We start from the raw sequence: 17,694 nt of genomic DNA, 5'->3' as shown, positions 1-17,694 counted from the left end.
TTTATATCACCTGGAGTGTTTATATCACCTGGAGGTACGTGTTTACATCACCTGGAGGTACGTGTTTATATCACCTGGAGTGTTTATATCACCTGGAGGTACGTGTTTATATCACCTGGAGGTACGTGTTTATATCACCTGGAGTGTTTATATCACCGGGAGGTACGTGTTTATATCACCTGGAGGTACGTGTTTATATCACCTGGAGTGTTTATATCACCGGGAGGTACGTGTTTATATCACCTGGAGTGTTTACATCACCTGGAGGTACGTGTTTATATCACCTGGAGGTACAGGTTTATATCACCTGGAGGTACGTGTTTATATCACCTGGAGTGTTTATATCACCTGGAGGTACGTGTTTATATCACCTGGAGGTACGTGTTTATATCACCTGGAGGTACAGGTTTATATCACCTGGAGGTATGTGTTTATATCACCTGGAGTGTTTATATCACCTGGAGGTACGTGTTTATATCACCTGGAGGTACGTGTTTATATCACCTGGAGGTACATGTTTATATCACCTGGAGGTACGTGTTTATATCACCTGGAGGTACGTGTTTATATCACCGGGAGGTACATGTTTATATCACCTGGAGTGTTTATATCACCTGGAGGTACATGTTTATATCACCTGGAGTGTTTATATCACCGGGAGGTACATGTTTATATCACCTGGAGTGTTTATATCACCTGGAGGTACGTGTTTATATCACCTGGAGGTACATGTTTATATCACCTGGAGGTACATGTTTATATCACCTGGAGGTCCGTGTTTATAGTGACAAAAATCCAGCAAAAAAAAAGAGAAAAATCCATCAAAAAAGATAAAAATCCAACAAAAAAGAAACAAAAATCCAGCAAAAAAAGTGACAAAAATCCAGCAAAAAAGAAACAAAAATCCAGCAAAAAAAAGACAAAAATCCAGCAAAAAAGTGACAAAAATCCAGCAAAAAAAGAAACAAAAATCCAGCAAAAAAATGACAAAAATCCAGCAAAAAAAGAAACAAAAATCCAGCAAAAAAAAGATAAAAATCCAGCAAAAAAGTGACAAAAATCCAGCAAAAAAGTGACAAAAATCCAGCAAAAAAGTGACAAAAATCCAGCAAAAAAGTGACAAAAATCCAGCAAAAAAGTGACAAAAATCCAGCAAAAAAGTGACAAAAATCCAGCAAAAAAGTGACAAAAATCCAGCAAAAAAGAAACAAAAATCCAGCAAAAAAGACAAAAATCCAGCAAAAAAAATGACAAAAATCCAGCAAAAAAGTGACAAAAATCCAGCAAAAAAAGACAAAAATCCAGCTAAAAAAGTGACAAAAATCTGTGTTTATATCACCTGGAGGTACGTGTTTATATGACGTGTTTATATGACGTGGTTATATGACGTGGTTATATGACGTGGTTATATGACGTGGTGGTCCGTGGTTATATGACGTGGTTATATGACGTGGTTATATGACGTGGTTATATGACGTGGTTATATGACGTGGTTACATGACGTGGTTACATGACGTGGTTACATGACGTGGTTACATGACGTGGTTATATGACGTGGTTACATGACGTGGTTACATGACGTGGTTACATGACGTGGTTACATGACGTGGTTACATGACGTGGTTACATGACGTGGTTATATGACGTGGTTATATGACGTGGAGGTCCGTGGTTGTATGACGTGGTTGTATGACGTGGTTATATGACGTGGTTGTATGACGTGGTTACATGACGTGGTTACATGACGTGGTTACATGACGTGGTTACATGACGTGGTTATATGACGTGGTTACATGACGTGGTTACATGACGTGGTTACATGACGTGGTTACATGACGTGGTTACATGACGTGGTTACATGACGTGGTTACATGACGTGGTTACATGACGTGGTTACATGACGTGGTTACATGACGTGGTTACATGACGTGGTTATATGACGTGGTTATATGACGTGGAGGTCCGTGGTTGTATGACGTGGTTGTATGACGTGGTTATATGACGTGGTTGTATGACGTGGTTACATGACGTGGTTATATGACGTGGTTACATGACGTGGTTACATGACGTGGTTACATGACGTGGTTATATGACGTGGTTATATGACGTGGAGGTCCGTGGTTGTATGACGTGGTTGTATGACGTGGTTATATGACGTGGTGGTCCGTGGTTATATGACGTGGTTATATGACGTGGTTACATGACGTGGTTACATGACGTGGTTATATGACGTGGTTATATGACGTGGTTACATGACGTGGTTATATGACGTGGTTGTATGACGTGGTTATATGACGTGGTTATATGACGTGGTTATATGACGTGGTGGTCCGTGGTTATATGACGTGGTTATATGACGTGGTTACATGACGTGGTTATATGACGTGGTTATATGACGTGGTTATATGACGTGGTTATATGACGTGGTTGTATGACGTGGTTATATGACGTGGTTATATGACGTGGTTATATGACGTGGTTGTATGACGTGGTTATATGACGTGGTTATATGACGTGGTTATATGACGTGGTTATATGACGTTGTTATATGACGTGGTGGTCCGTGGTTATATGACGTGGTTATATGACGTGGTTATATGACGTGGTTATATGACGTGGTTACATGACGTGGTTACATGACGTGGTTACATGACGTGGTTACATGACGTGGTTACATGACGTGGTTACATGACGTGGTTATATGACGTGGTTATATGACGTGGTTGTATGACGTGGAGGTCCGTGGTTGTATGACGTGGTTGTATGACGTTGTTATATGACGTGGTTGTATGACGTGGTTATATGACGTGGTTGTATGACGTGGTTATATGACGTGGTTATATGACGTGGTTATATGACGTGGTTGTATGACGTGGTTATATGACGTGGTTATATGACGTGGTTATATGACGTGGTTATATGACGTTGTTATATGACGTGGTTATATGACGTGGTTATATGACGTGGTTATATGACGTGGTTGTATGACGTGGTTATATGACGTGGTTGTATGACGTGGTTATATGACGTGGTTATATGACGTGGTTATATGACGTGGTTGTATGACGTGGTTATATGACGTGGTTGTATGACGTGGTTATATGACGTGGTTGTATGACGTGGTTATATGACGTGGTTGTATGACGTGGTTATATGACGTGGTTATATGACGTGGTTATATGACGTGGTTATATGACGTGGTTATATGACGTGGTTATATGACGTGGTGGTCCGTGGTTATATGACGTGGTTATATGACGTGGTTATATGACGTGGTTACATGACGTGGTTACATGACGTGGTTGTATGACGTGGTTATATGACGTGGTTATATGACGTGGTTATATGACGTGGAGGTCCGTGGTTATATGACGTGGTTACATGACGTGGTTGTATGACGTGTTTATATGATGTGTTTATATGACGTGGTTGTATGACGTTGTTGTATGACGTTGTTATATGACGTGGTTGTATGACGTGGTTATATGACGTGGTTATATGACGTGGAGGTCCGTGGTTATATGACGTGGTTACATGACGTGGTTGTATGACGTGTTTATATGATGTGTTTATATGACGTGGTTATATGACGTGGTTATATGACGTGGTTATATGACGTGGTTGTATGACGTGGTTATATGACGTGGTTATATGACGTGGTTGTATGACGTGGTTATATGACGTGGTTATATGACGTGGTTATATGACGTGGAGGTCCGTGGTTGTATGACGTGTTTATATGACGTGGTTATATGACGTGGTTATATGACGTGGTTATATGACGTGGTTATATGACGTGGTTACATGACGTGGTTACATGACGTGGTTATATGACGTGGTTATATGACGTGGAGGTCCGTGGTTGTATGACGTGGTTGTATGACGTGGTTATATGACGTGGTTGTATGACGTGGTTATATGACGTGGTTATATGACGTGGTTATATGACGTGGTTGTATGACGTGGTTATATGACGTGGTTATATGACGTGGTTATATGACGTGGTTATATGACGTTGTTATATGACGTGGTTATATGACGTGGTTATATGACGTGGTTATATGACGTGGTTGTATGACGTGGTTATATGACGTGGTTGTATGACGTGGTTATATGACGTGGTTATATGACGTGGTTATATGACGTGGTTGTATGACGTGGTTATATGACGTGGTTGTATGACGTGGTTATATGACGTGGTTGTATGACGTGGTTATATGACGTGGTTGTATGACGTGGTTATATGACGTGGTTATATGACGTGGTTATATGACGTGGTGGTCCGTGGTTATATGACGTGGTTATATGACGTGGTTATATGACGTGGTTACATGACGTGGTTACATGACGTGGTTGTATGACGTGGTTATATGACGTGGTTATATGACGTGGTTATATGACGTGGAGGTCCGTGGTTATATGACGTGGTTACATGACGTGGTTGTATGACGTGTTTATATGATGTGTTTATATGACGTGGTTGTATGACGTTGTTGTATGACGTTGTTATATGACGTGGTTGTATGACGTGGTTATATGACGTGGTTGTATGACGTGGTTGTATGACGTGGTTATATGACGTGGTTATATGACGTGGTTATATGACGTGGAGGTCCGTGGTTATATGACGTGGTTACATGACGTGGTTGTATGACGTGTTTATATGATGTGTTTATATGACGTGGTTATATGACGTGGTTATATGACGTGGTTATATGACGTGGTTGTATGACGTGGTTATATGACGTGGTTATATGACGTGGTTGTATGACGTGGTTATATGACGTGGTTATATGACGTGGTTATATGACGTGGAGGTCCGTGGTTGTATGACGTGTTTATATGACGTGGTTATATGACGTGGTTATATGACGTGGTTATATGACGTGGTTATATGACGTGGTTACATGACGTGGTTACATGACGTGGTTACATGACGTGGTTATTTGCCGGTCTCGTTGCAGGTATCAGATCCACAGCGGTCTGCAACACTCCATCATCCGGCCGCAGCAGCCCAACTGCCTCCCCCCTCACCTGGACACTCTGCCCCAGCGGCTGCAGGGCCTGGGCTACTCCACTCACCTGGTGGGCAAGTGGCACCTGGGCTTCTACAGGTGAGACTTTGTCCTCACAGGGACCACATCTGCAGACCCCACAGTCCAGGGACCACATCTGCAGAGCCCACAGTCCAGGGCCACATCTGCAGACCCCACAGTCCAGGGACCACATCTGCAGACCCCACAGTCCAGGGACCACATCTGCAGACCCCACAGTCCAGGGCTACATCTGCAGACCCCACAGTCCGGGGGCCACATCTGCAGACCCCACAGTCCAGGGCCACATCTGCAGAGCCCACAGTCCAGGGACCACATCTGCAGAGCCCACAGTCCAGGGACCACATCTGCAGACCCCACAGTCCTGCAGCGTCTCGCCTTTAAAGCTGAACCTTCTCTGTTTCAGGAAGTCCTGCCTCCCCACGAGAAAAGGCTTCGACTCCTTCTTCGGCTCGCTCACAGGAAGTGTGGACTACTACAGGTACCGGCGAGGAGGAGGAGGAGGAGGAAGAGGAGGGGGAGGAGTTTATTTTCACAATCTCACACCTTCCATCAGAGGAAAGAGCAAAGTCAGGCTTTAAAACGAGCCCCCCCACGATGTCCTCGGCCAATGAAAATCCATTAGCTACGAGTTTAAAGCTTTCGTTAAACCCCTGGCCCTCAAGATGATTATGAGAAATATTATTATTCATTATTACATGATAAAGTACTCTGAAAACCCTTCAAAACCCAAAGGTGGTGCGGAATCATTTTAAGTGGGACGCAAGCCTACTTTACCTCTTAACCCCCACCTGAACATGTTTTCTCCTGTTCTCCAAATTCTCTCTTCTTCAAAATAGCGACAAATAACGAGAAGAAAATGAGGATGTAAAGTGACAAAAATCCAGCAAAAAAGTGACAAAAATCCAGCAAAAAAAGATAAAAATCCAACAAAAAAAGTGACAAAAATCCAGCAAAAAAGTGTCAAAAATCCAGCAAAAAAGTGACAAAAATCCAGCAAAAAAGTGACAAAAATCCAGCAAAAAAGTGACAAAAATCCAGCAAAAAAGTGACAAAAATCCAACAAAAAAGTGACAAAAATCCAGCAAAAAAGTGACAAAAATCCAACAAAAAAGTGACAAAAATCCAGCAAAAAAGTGACAAAAATCCAGCAAAAAAGTGACACAAATTCAGCAAAAAAGTGACAAAAATCCAACAAAAAAGTGACAAAAATCCAGCAAAAAAGTGACACAAATTCAGCAAAAAAAGTGACAAAAATCCAGCAAAAAAAGAGACAAAAAATCAGCAAAAAAGTGACAAAAATCCAGCACAAAAGTGAAATAGGCCTCTGTCTCTTTAAGAACCTCTGAGCCTTTAGACACGCCCCCTCCACACGCAGTGGTTGGTTACTCGGCTGGTGACCAAAGCTCGGAGGCGTCTCCAGGAGGTGGGGGCGTTCCTAGGAGGACTCAGGCAAACCTATCCCTAAAATGGCCGCCATCAGAGTTTTTACAGATTACTCAGAAATACGTGAATGTGCCAAGGCAACACTTCAGCCATGTTTTTAATGAGGGAGTGACATAATAACATGATGGAAAGCTAATACCCCAGAATGCTAATGCTAATGCTAATGCTAACGGCAGCTAATCACAGCTGGGACAGAAACTGTGACAGAATCCCCTAAAGTAATAAAGTAAAAGTGTTTCTGCAGGGTCACAGACGAGACTAATCCTCTGCGTCTCCTCAGCTACGGCTCGTGCGACGGCCCGGGCGTGTGCGGGTACGATCTCCATGGTAACGACAGCGTGGCGTGGGGCCACGAGGGCCGTTACTCCACGGCTCTGTTCACGCAGAAGGCTCGACACGTCCTGCAGACGCACGACCCGAGGCGCCCCCTGTTCCTGCTGCTGTCACTGCAGGTGAGTCACTGCGCCCTTTAGCAACGCACTGATGAGGTCACACACTGAACACTGTGCCCTTTAGCAACGCACTGATGAGGTCACACACTTAAGGCGAGACACGGCAGGTGAAAGTATTGATGTTTCCTGCAGTGGTGGAAGTGGAGATTTGTAGCTATTTTCCTCCCTTTACATCTTAGTTTTCATGTCAGATATAAAAATGATGATGTTTATTTGATGATGTTTTGTCTGCGAGGTGGGGGCGACCCGGAAGTAGAAAGGCCGTCTTTCCCGCGGGTTTTCATTCATAAATATTGACAGATTTGACATCCACGTGTCCTGCTAAGGGGCCCCGTGATGACGCTTTCACCCAAATATGGTGTTTTTCCTCCTACGAGACGCTGGAGCGGAAAAGTGGAAGAACGGGCCGAGCATGCGCACTCGCTACAAAACTTCAGGGCTGGTTTTCACTGAATGAGAGAAGCCGCACTCGGGCAGAGCCTGAGCCCTTATAGAAGCTCCCACAGACTCCACACTTTACAGGCTGAGACACAACAACATTCTGAAGGTTTTTTCAGAGTGATTTTTTAATATCTAATTCCTAGCCTGATTTATTCAACTTTGAATCCCAAAAAAACAGGCGGAATTTGAGTTTTTACAGATTTTTTCACTGATGATTAGTTTATTGAAAAACTAAACAAAATATCCAAAATCCCCTCTGAAAAAATCTTAGTCACTAATATGTCTATAAAATAAAACCATAACATTTAATCTGGCTCAATTCATTATTTTGATTTCGTTGCCCAAAATTTAGGCAATTTTGGCCATTTTAATATTGAAAATGCCTTATTTTTATGTGAAAACATAAAATGACAGAAAAAAAGTGCAACACATATTTTTCTCATATTTATATCTGTGATGTTCAGCAAAAGCTTCAAATTGACATTTCTACATTTATGTTTTTTCCTTATTCACCTGCAGTGTCTCGCCTTAACACTGTGCCCTTCAGCAACGCAATGACAAAAATCCAACAAAAAAGTGACAAAATCCAGCAAAAAAAGTGTCAAAATTCAGCTAAAAAGTGACAAAAATCCAGCAAAAAAAAGACAAAAATCCAGCAAAAAAGTGACAAAAATTCAGCAAAAAAAATGACAAAAATCCAGCAAAAAAATGACAAAAATCCAGCAAAAAAAAGACAAAAATCCAGCAAAAAAAAGACAAAAATCCAGCAAAAAAGTGACAAAAATCCAGCAAAAAAAAGACAAAAATCCAGCAAAAAAGAAACAAAAATCCAACAAAAAAAAGACAATAATCAAACAAAAAAGTGACAAAAATCAAACAAAAAAGTGACAAAAATCCAGCAAAAAAAAGACCAAAATCCAGCAAAAAAAAGACAAAAATCCAGCAAAAAAGTGACAAAAATCCAGCAAAAAAAGACAAAAATCCAGCAAAAAAGTGACAAAAATCCAGCAAAAAAAGACAAAAATCCAGCAAAAAAGTGACAAAAATCCAGCAAAAAAAGACCAAAATACAGCAAAAAAAAGACAAAAATACAGCAAAAAAGTAACAAAAATCCAACAAAAAAGTGACAAAAATCCAGCAAAAAAGTGACAAAAATCCAGCAAAAAAAGACAAAAATCCAGCAAAAAAAGAAACAAAAATCCAACAAAAAAGAAACAAAAATCCATCAAAAAAGAAACAAAAATCCAGCAAAAAAAAGACAAAAATCCAGCAAAAAAAAGACAAAAATCCAGCAAAAAAGAAACAAAAATCCAGCAAAAAAGAAACAAAAATCCAGCAAAAAAAAGACAAAAATCCAGCAAAAAAAAGACAAAAATCCAGCAAAAAAAAGACAAAAATCCAGCAAAAAAGAAACAAAAATCCAGCAAAAAAGAAACAAAAATCCAGCAAAAAAGTGACAAAAATCCAGCAAAAAAGTGACAAAAATCCAGCAAAAAAGTGACAAAAATCCAGCAAAAAAGTGACAAAAATCCAGCAAAAAAGAAACAAAAATCCAGCAAAAAAGTGACAAAAATCCAGCAAAAAAGTGACAAAAATCCAGCAGAAACACTGTGCACTTAACACTGTGCCCTTCAGCAACGCACTGATGAGGTTACACACTTGTGATGATCTTGTGATATCTTAATGAGGCCTGATCTTTACATTTAACTCTTCACTCCCGCCTGAACCTTTGTTTAAGTCTGTTTTTCAGCAGATCGTGTCTGAACGAGTTTTCTTTCTTCTCTGAAATGTAAAATAGCGAAGCGTCATGACTCGCCCGCTCTGACTTTCTCCTCGTGCGTCTGAACCAAATCAAACCGAGTTGTTCCGTCTTCATGAGGCGCAGATGAGAACCAGACGACTTCCCGTAAGGAGGCGCCTCCCGCTGCGTCTGTAACGGCCCCTTCAAAATAAAAGACCTCCTCACTCTGACTCTCCTGCAGCAGATTCCTGACGCAAACATGAGGGAGATGTGTTTAGTTTGTGATTACCGTAAGTGCTCTAATATAGGCCGGAGCCTTTTTTTGTTTCTTTTTTGCTGGATTTTTGTCACTTTTTTGCTGGATTTTTGTCACTTTTTTTGCTGGATTTTTGTTATTTTTTGCTGGATTTTTGTTATTTTTTTGCTGGATTTTTGTCACTTTTTTTCTGGATTTTTGTCACTTTTTTCTGATTTTTTTTTTTCATTTTTTTGCTGGATTTTTGTCACTTTTTTGCTGGATTTTTGTCACTTTTTTGCTGGATTTTTGTCTCTTTTTTGCTGGATTTTTTTCATTTTTTGCTGGATTTTTGTCACTTTTTTTTCTGATTTTTTGTCACTTTTTTGCTGGATTTTTGTTACTTTTTTTCTGATTTTTTGTCACTTTTTTGCTGGATTTTTGTCTTTTTTTGCTGGATTTTTGTCACTTTTTTTTCTGATTTTTTGTCACTTTTTTTGCTGGATTTTTGTCTTTTTTTGCTGGATTTTTGTCACTTTTTTTTCTGAATTTTTGTCACTTTTTTTGCTGGATTTTTGTCATTTTTTTTTCAGAAAATTTTCTTTTTTTGCTGGATTTTTGTCATTTTTTTTGCTGGATTTTTGTCTCTTTTTTGCTGGATTTTTGTCATTTTTTCTGGATTTTTGTCATTTTTTTGCTGGATTTTTGTCACTTTTTTGCTGGATTTTTGTCACTTTTTTGCTGGATTTTTGTCATTTTTTTGCTGGATTTTTTTCATTTTTTGCTGGATTTTTTTCATTTTTTTGCTGGATTTTTGTCACTTTTTTTTCTGATTTTTTGTCACTTTTTTGCTGGATTTTTGTCACTTTTTTTCTGATTTTTTGTCACTTTTTTGCTGGATTTTTGTCTTTTTTTTGCTGGATTTTTGACACTTTTTTGCTGAATTTTTATCACTTTTTTTTCAGATTTTTTTTCTTTTTTTGCTGGATTTTTGTCACTTTTTTGCTGGATTTTTGTCCCTTTTTTTCTGATTTTTTGTCATTTTTTTGCTGGATTTTTGTCACTTTTTTTGCTGGATTTTTGTCACTTTTTTTTCTGAATCTTTGTCATTTTTTTGCTGGATTTTTGTCACTTTTTTTCTGAATTTTTGTCATTTTTTTTGCTGGATTTTTGTCACTTTTTTTCTGATTTTTTGTCACTTTTTTGCTGGATTTTTGTCACTTTTTAACTGAATTTTTGTCACTTTTTTTCTGATTTTTTGTCACTTTTTTGCTGGATTTTTGTCACGTTTTTTCTGAATTTTTGTCACTTTTTTGCTGGATTTTTGTCACTTTTTAACTGAATTTTTGTCATTTTTTTTCTGGATTTTTGTCTTTTTTTGCTGGATTTTTGTCACTTTTTTGCTGGATTTTTGTCACTTTTTTCCTGAATTTTTGTCATTTTTTTTTTTGGATTTTTGTCACTTTTTTCCTGGATTTTTGTCACTTTTTTCCTGAATTTTTGTCATTTTTTTTCTGGATTTTTGTCACTTTTTTCCTGAATTTTTGTCACTTTTTTTTCTGATTTATTGTCTTTTTTTGCTGGATTTTTGTCACTTTTTTTGCTGGATTTTTGTCACTTTTTTTCTGATTTTTTGTCATTTTTTTGCTGGATTTTTGTCACTTTTTTGCTGGATTTTTGTCACTTTTTTTCTGAATTTTTGTCTTTTTTAGCTGGATTTTTGTCACTTTTTTGCTGGATTTTTGTCATTTTTTTGCTGGATTTTTGTCACTTTTTTTCTGATTTTTTGTCATTTTTTTGCTGGATTTTTGTCATTTTTTTGCTGGATTTTTGTCACTTTTTTTTCTGAATTTTTGTCACTTTTTTTCTGAATTTTTGTCATTTTTTTGCTGGATTTTTGTCGTTTTTTTGCTGGATTTTTGTTCCTTTATTTACTCCAGGGCATCAGGACCAGGCCTTTATTGGAACCAGGCCACAGTTAGAGACAGGCCTTTATTTCTATTTGAGCAAAACGGACGACCAGGAAAACGAAGAAAAACGAGATTAAAAGGCTGGAACATCGACGCCTTTTATTTTGTCGGGACGACAGGAAGTGTTTTGTTGCTGTTAGCGGAGCTTTGACATCAGTGTCACTGCAGGTTTCTGTTTCGTTTTTACCGGACCGGATTATTTGTTGTTATCTTGTGTAAAAGGCGAGTTTAGACGGAGCGTTTGTGTTTGTGATCGATCATGAGACTGACCCGAGAGAAGACGAGACGCTCGCGCTGATGGGAGGAGTTATTTTGAGGCGTGGGACTGACCTGCACACGGAGCAGCTGGACGTGCTTTGAAGACGCGATGGAGACTTTATTAAAACCCTGGAGGGTCACACAACATTTGCCCTGTTTCCAAATATGGTCACAGGAGATTTGAAAAGTGGCTAAATCTGTGTCAAAGTTACGCTCGGATCAGCTCCTCCGCAGCGTCCCCCTCGGCCCGGGTTCAGTTTGTTACTTCCTGTATGTGAGTTTTCATTTACACCAGTATGAGACAAATTCCTAACATGGGGAATATTTCTACTGCTATAGTTTCTAATAAAAGCCCCGGCCTGTTTTAGAGACCGGCTTTAATTTGCCTCCGCCAGCCGCGAACCCGGCCCCTGTCAGAGACCCGGCCCCTGTTAGACCCGGCCTCTGTCAGACCCGGCCTCTGTCAGACCCGGCCCCTGTTAGACCCGGTCTGACAGACCGGGTCTAACCGGGTCTCCGACAGAGACCCGGCCCCTGTTAGACCCAGCCCCTGTTAGACCCGGCCTCTGTCAGACCCGGCCGCTAATGGAATACGGGCCAGTATTAGAGCATTTACGGTGAACTAGTTTTTGCTGAGGAGAGTGTGTAAACTGCACATCTGACCCTGGCTCTGTCCTTTATTCACATTTGGTTCATTTTTATGCAGAAACGTGTTATTTTTGGTGCCTTCAGTGTTTTATTGTGACGTGCACGTGAGGGCATCTGACGTGTTTGCCTGCAGGCCGTGCACACGCCCCTGCTCTCGCCGCGCTCCTACCTGCTGCCGTACCGCGGCGTGAGCAGTGTGGAGCGCAGGAAGTTCCTGGCCATGGTGTCGACGGTGGACGAGGCGGTGAAGAACGTCACGTACGCCCTGAGGCGACACGGCTTCTACAAGAACTCAGTGCTGATCTACTCCACGGACAACGGGGCGCAGCCCTTCACCGGGGGCAGCAACTGGCCCCTCCGCGGGCGCAAGGTAACAGTGATACATCTGCTTCCTCTTGTCGGGTCCCGGGTCGGGGGGGCACCAGCCCCTATAGCGCCCCCTGCAGGTGGTGCGTCCGCAGAAGGACGGCCTCATGGCAGGGCTGCTCGATTACAGAAAAAATAATAATCACCATTATTTTAGTAATAATTGAAATCACCATTATTTGTTGCCTTAAAAAAAATCTTTATTTTATTCATTCATTTTGTTAATATTTTGAAAAACAACTATGGACGACATTTTATTTGGACAATAAAACCTTTTTTTTTTTTTTTATATGCTCACGTTTCTAAACTAATGCTATAGGGACACCTGCCCCCTGCTGCCCTCACACCTGCCCCCTGCTGCCCTCACACCTGCCCCCTGCTGCCCTCACACCAGCCCTCACACCTGCCCCCTGCTGCCCTCACACCTGCCCCTGCTGGCCTCACACCTGCCCCCTGCTGCCCTCACACCTGCCCCCTGCTGCCCTCACACCTGCCCCCTGCTGCCCTCACACCTGCCCCCTGCTGCCCTCACACCTGCCCCTGCTGCCCTCACACCTGCCCCCTGCTGCCCTCACACCTGCCCTCACACCTGCCCCCTGCTGCCCTCACACCTGCCCCTGCTGGCCTCACACCTGCCCCTGCTGGCCTCACACCTGCCCCCTGCTGCCCTCACACCTGCCCTCACACGTGCCCCTGCTGCCCTCACACCTGCCCTCACACGTGCCCCTGCTGCCCTCACACCTGCCCCCTGCTGCCCTCACACCTGCCCTCACACGTGCCCCTGCTGCCCTCACACCTGCCCTCACACCTGCCCCCTGCTGCCCTCACACCTGCCCCTGCTGCCCTCACACCTGCCCCCTGCTGCCCTCACACCTGCCCCCTGCTGCCCTCACACCTGCCCCCTGCTGCCCTCACACCTGCCCTCACACGTGCCCCTGCTGCCCTCACACCTGCCCTCACACCTGCCCCCTGCTGCCCTCACACCTGCCCCTGCTGCCCTCACACGTGCCCCTGCTGCCCTCACACCTGCCCTCACACCTGCCCCCTGCTGCCCTCACACCTGCCCCCTGCTGGCCTCACACCTGCCCCCTGCTGGCCTCACACCTGCCCCCTGCTGCCCTCACACGTGCCCCTGCTGCCCTCACACCTGCCCCCTGCTGCCCTCACACCTGCCCCCTGCTGCCCTCACACCTGCCCCTGCTGCCCTCACACCTGCCCCTGCTGCCCTCACACCTGCCCCTGCTGCCCTCACACCTGCCCCTGCTGCCCTCACACCTGCCCCCTGCTGCCCTCACACCTGCCCCCTGCTGGCCAGCCCTCACACCTGCCCCTGCTGGCCAGCCCTCACACCTGCCCCCTGCTGGCCAGCCCTCACACCTGCCCCCTGCTGGTCAGCCCTCACACCTCCCCCTGCTGGCCAGCCCTCACACCTGCCCCTGCTGGCCTCACACCTGCCCCCTGCTGGTCAGCCCTCACACCTGCCCCTGCTGGCCTCACACCTGCCCCCTGCTGGCCAGCCCTCACACCTGCCCCTGCTGGCCTCACACCTGCCCCCTGCTGGTCAGCCCTCACACCTGCCCCTGCTGGCCTCACACCTGCCCCTGCTGCCCTCACACCTGCCCCCTGCTGACCAGCCCTCACACCTGCCCCCTGCTGACCAGCCCTCACACCTGCCCCCTGCTGCCCTCACACCTGCCCTCACACCTGCCCCCTGCTGCCCTCACACCTGCCCCCTGCTGCCCTCACACCTGCCCCCTGCTGCCCTCACACCTGCCCCCTGCTGCCCTCACACCTGCCCTCACACGTGCCCCTGCTGCCCTCACACCTGCCCCCTGCTGCCCTCACACCTGCCCTCACACCTGCCCCCTGCTGCCCTCACACCTGCCCTCACACGTGCCCCTGCTGCCCTCACACCTGCCCCCTGCTGCCCTCACACCTGCCCTCACACCTGCCCCCTGCTGCCCTCACACCTGCCCTCACACCTGCCCCCTGCTGCCCTCACACCTGCCCCCTGCTGGCCTCACACCTGCCCCCTGCTGCCCTCACACCTGCCCCTGCTGCCCTCACACCTGCCCCCTGCTGGCCTCACACCTGCCCCCTGCTGGCCAGCCCTCACACCTGTCCAACAGAGCCGCGCGGCCTGATGACATCATCACTCAGCGCTAATGTTTTTATGTCAGACCAAAGCCTGAGCCTTTAGCTCGTGAAATATGAAGGGAACAGAAACAATCATCTCAGTGGCATGAAATAATAAGAGTTTGCTTTGAGCTTCGTTGATCTGCTCCTGAAGAAGAGTTTTAGACTTTTCTACTAAACAAAACCAGTGCCTGAGCAAAGGATGTCGAGGCTTCTGAACAGCTGTTCTCCTTCAGCACAAGGTGAGCTCTTAACACCGGTGTTATCTAAGAGTTGGGTATAAAACATATTAGTTCAATATTATTTACAGTTCTATCAGGCTGGTGTTTCAGCTGATCAGACGCGTCACACAAACCGAGCAGGATGGACGAGCGAGGGCATCCTTAATAATCTTTTTTTCTCGATCATGCTACTTTTGTGATCGTCTAGTGTAATAATCGAAATCGTAATCGAATTTCGATTAATTGCACAGCCGGACCTCATGGTTCTGACCGGGCCTCCGGGCCTGTTGGTCTCTCATAAGGGGCTTCTGACCCGTCACCGAGGACCTGTTTGCCCTGGGAGACCCTATGGGGGGGGCACGAAGCCCCAACAGCAGAGCCCCCAGGATCATGTAATCATGTAATAAAACATTTAACTCTTTCAACAGTTTCCAATCTGTGTCAAATACTTTAGTACTGTTACTTGAGTAACGTTGTGCCTCTTGTGTCTGCACTTTCCCCACCTCTTCATCCCCCCCCCCTTCTCTCCCCCCTCCCCCCTCTCTCTCTCCTCCCTCCCTCTCCTCCCTCTCCCCCCCCTCTCCGGCGTGGTGCGTTCAGGGCACGTACTGGGAGGGGGGAATCCGCGGCGTGGGCTTCGTGCACAGTCCTCTGATAAAGCGACGCAGACGAGTGTGCACAGACCTGCTCCACATCACGGACTGGTTCCCCACACTGGTCAGACTGGCCGGAGGAGACCCCGCCCAGGTGCTCGCTTTCAAACTGTTCAAACTGTTCTGGCTGTGGCGTGTTCCTGTAACATGTGGCGTGTTCCTGTAACGTGTTCCTGTAACATGTAACGTGTTCCTGTAACGTGTTGCAGAGCGCGGGGCTGGACGGCTTCGACGTGTGGCCGACCATCTCTGAGGGAAAACCTTCTCCTCGAACCGAGATCCTCCACAACATCGACCCGCTGCACCGGCCGTACCGCCCCAGTGCACCCTGGGACGGCAGACCCGGTGAGGCCCGAGGGGCGGGGGAGGGTGGGGGGGTACTGGGAGGACAAGGAGGACGAGGAGGACGAGGGGGGACGGGGAAGGACGAGGGAGGACGAGGGGACGGGCCATCGGCACATCTGACCTCTGTCCCGCTGTCGTTACCAGGGAAACCGCAGCGGCCGAAGCTGAAGAAGCCTCCGAAGAAGAAGAAGAAGAAGAAGAAGAAGGTTTTGAGGCTGAAGCCGAAGCAGAAGTCGGCCTTTAAACTCAAGAAGAAGAACAAGCGCAACTTCCCCAAGAAGATCCGGAGAACGCAGAGACGAGACGCGGCCGGAGCCAAGGGCCGCGGCGGGAGACGGGAACGCAACTCCCAAACCGGGGCAGCAGCAGCGTCCCAAACCGGGGCAGCAGCAGCGTCCCAAACCGGGGCAGCAGCAGCGTCCCAAACCGGGACAGCAGCAGCGTCCCAAACCGGGACACAGGCAGAAACTGGGCCACTCCGGACCAAGAGCGGGAACAGGAAGGTCAGTGACTTTACATTAAACACTTTTGTCTACATGGGTCAAACTGAAGCGGGCCACTCTGAGCAGAATGTTCAATATAACAGTGTTCATGTTGTGCCTCATGTGTCCTGTTTGAACCCCAGCTCCACAACACGACCCTCTCCAGACCCAGACCGTCCCTCAGACCTGCCTCAGACCCCGGCTCTGGGTCCGGTCCCGGGCCGGACCTGCAGAGCCCCAGCGCACTGTGGGATACGTCGGTGCAGGCGGCGATCCGAGTGGGCGACTGGAAACTGCTGACGGGAGACCCAGGCCACGGGGACTGGGTACCACCGCAGGTACCACACTGGTGACTCTCACAGGCTAACGTCTGGACCACAGGACACACAGAGGAGACTCTCAGGCTAGTGTCGACGAGTGTGACGAGAGTGACGAGTGTGACGAGAGTGACGAGAGTGACGAGAGTGACGAGTGTGACGAGTGTGACGAGTGTGACGAGTGTGAGGAGAGTGACGAGTGTGAAGAGAGTGACGAGTGTGACGAGTGTGACGAGTGTGACGAGAGTGAGGAGAGTGACGAGTGTGAAGAGAGTGACGAGTGTGACGAGTGTGAGGAGAGTGACGAGTGTGAAGAGAGTGACGAGTGTGACGAGTGTGACGAGTGTGACGAGAGTGAGGAGAGTGACGAGTGTGAAGAGAGTGACGAGTGTGACGAGTGTGACGAGTGTGACGAGAGTGACGAGAGTGACGAGTGTGACGAGTGTGACGAGTGTGACGAGTGTGACGAGAGTGACGAGTGTGACGAGAGTGACGAGTGTGATATGTGACGAGTGTGACGAGAGTGACGAGTGTGACATGTGACGAATGTGACGAATGTGACGAGAGTGACGAGTGTGATATGTGACGAGTGTGACGAGAGTGACGAGTGTGACGAATGTGACGAATGTGACGAATGTGACAAGTGTGATATGTGACGAGTGTGACGAGAGTGACGAGTGTGCGATCTTTATGTTTCATTCAGTCAGAGCTAATGGGTGAGGAACACGCTTCTCTATGGTCCTCATGGCGGGAGCTGACATTGCTGTAATATCGCCCCCTGGGAGCATTGATTCTAGTGAGACTTCAAACATCCCAAGAACAATTTTAAAGTCTGGCTCCAAAGAGTTTTTCTTTTTCTAAAAATCGCTCTGACCCATGTGACCCATGTGACCCATGGGACCCATGTGACCACGCTGGGGGAGGGGGAA

At 45.9% G+C, this 17,694-nt stretch overlaps 2 protein-coding genes across 3 annotated transcripts in view; one reads left to right on the top strand and one right to left on the bottom strand.

Moving 5' to 3' along the window:
* The window catches only part of LOC306966774 (uncharacterized protein), a gene marked incomplete at both ends in the record, with an annotated part of 190,776 nt that overhangs the window by 148,068 nt on the left and 25,014 nt on the right, over positions 1–17,694 (bottom strand). The gene's annotated exons all lie outside the window — the stretch shown is intronic.
* The window catches only part of LOC306966464 (arylsulfatase I-like), a 28,251-nt gene that overhangs the window by 5,902 nt on the left and 4,655 nt on the right, over positions 1–17,694 (top strand). For both annotated transcript variants that reach the window (XM_079561231.1, XM_079561230.1), the window contains exons 4-11: positions 4,965–5,114; positions 5,461–5,535; positions 6,781–6,952; positions 12,379–12,615; positions 15,569–15,715; positions 15,831–15,966; positions 16,111–16,469; positions 16,592–16,786. In XM_079561231.1, coding sequence (XP_079417357.1) covers positions 4,965–5,114; positions 5,461–5,535; positions 6,781–6,952; positions 12,379–12,615; positions 15,569–15,715; positions 15,831–15,966; positions 16,111–16,469; positions 16,592–16,786 — 1,471 coding nt within the window. The remainder of the gene's footprint in view (positions 1–4,964; positions 5,115–5,460; positions 5,536–6,780; positions 6,953–12,378; positions 12,616–15,568; positions 15,716–15,830; positions 15,967–16,110; positions 16,470–16,591; positions 16,787–17,694) is intronic.

The sequence above is a fragment of the Gobius niger genome (assembly GCF_951799975.1).
Source record: "Gobius niger genome assembly, chromosome: 8".
Lineage (NCBI taxonomy): Eukaryota > Metazoa > Chordata > Actinopteri > Gobiiformes > Gobiidae > Gobius > Gobius niger.
Note: the sequence above shows the minus strand (reverse complement) of the source record. Positions and strands in the feature narration are given on the sequence as shown.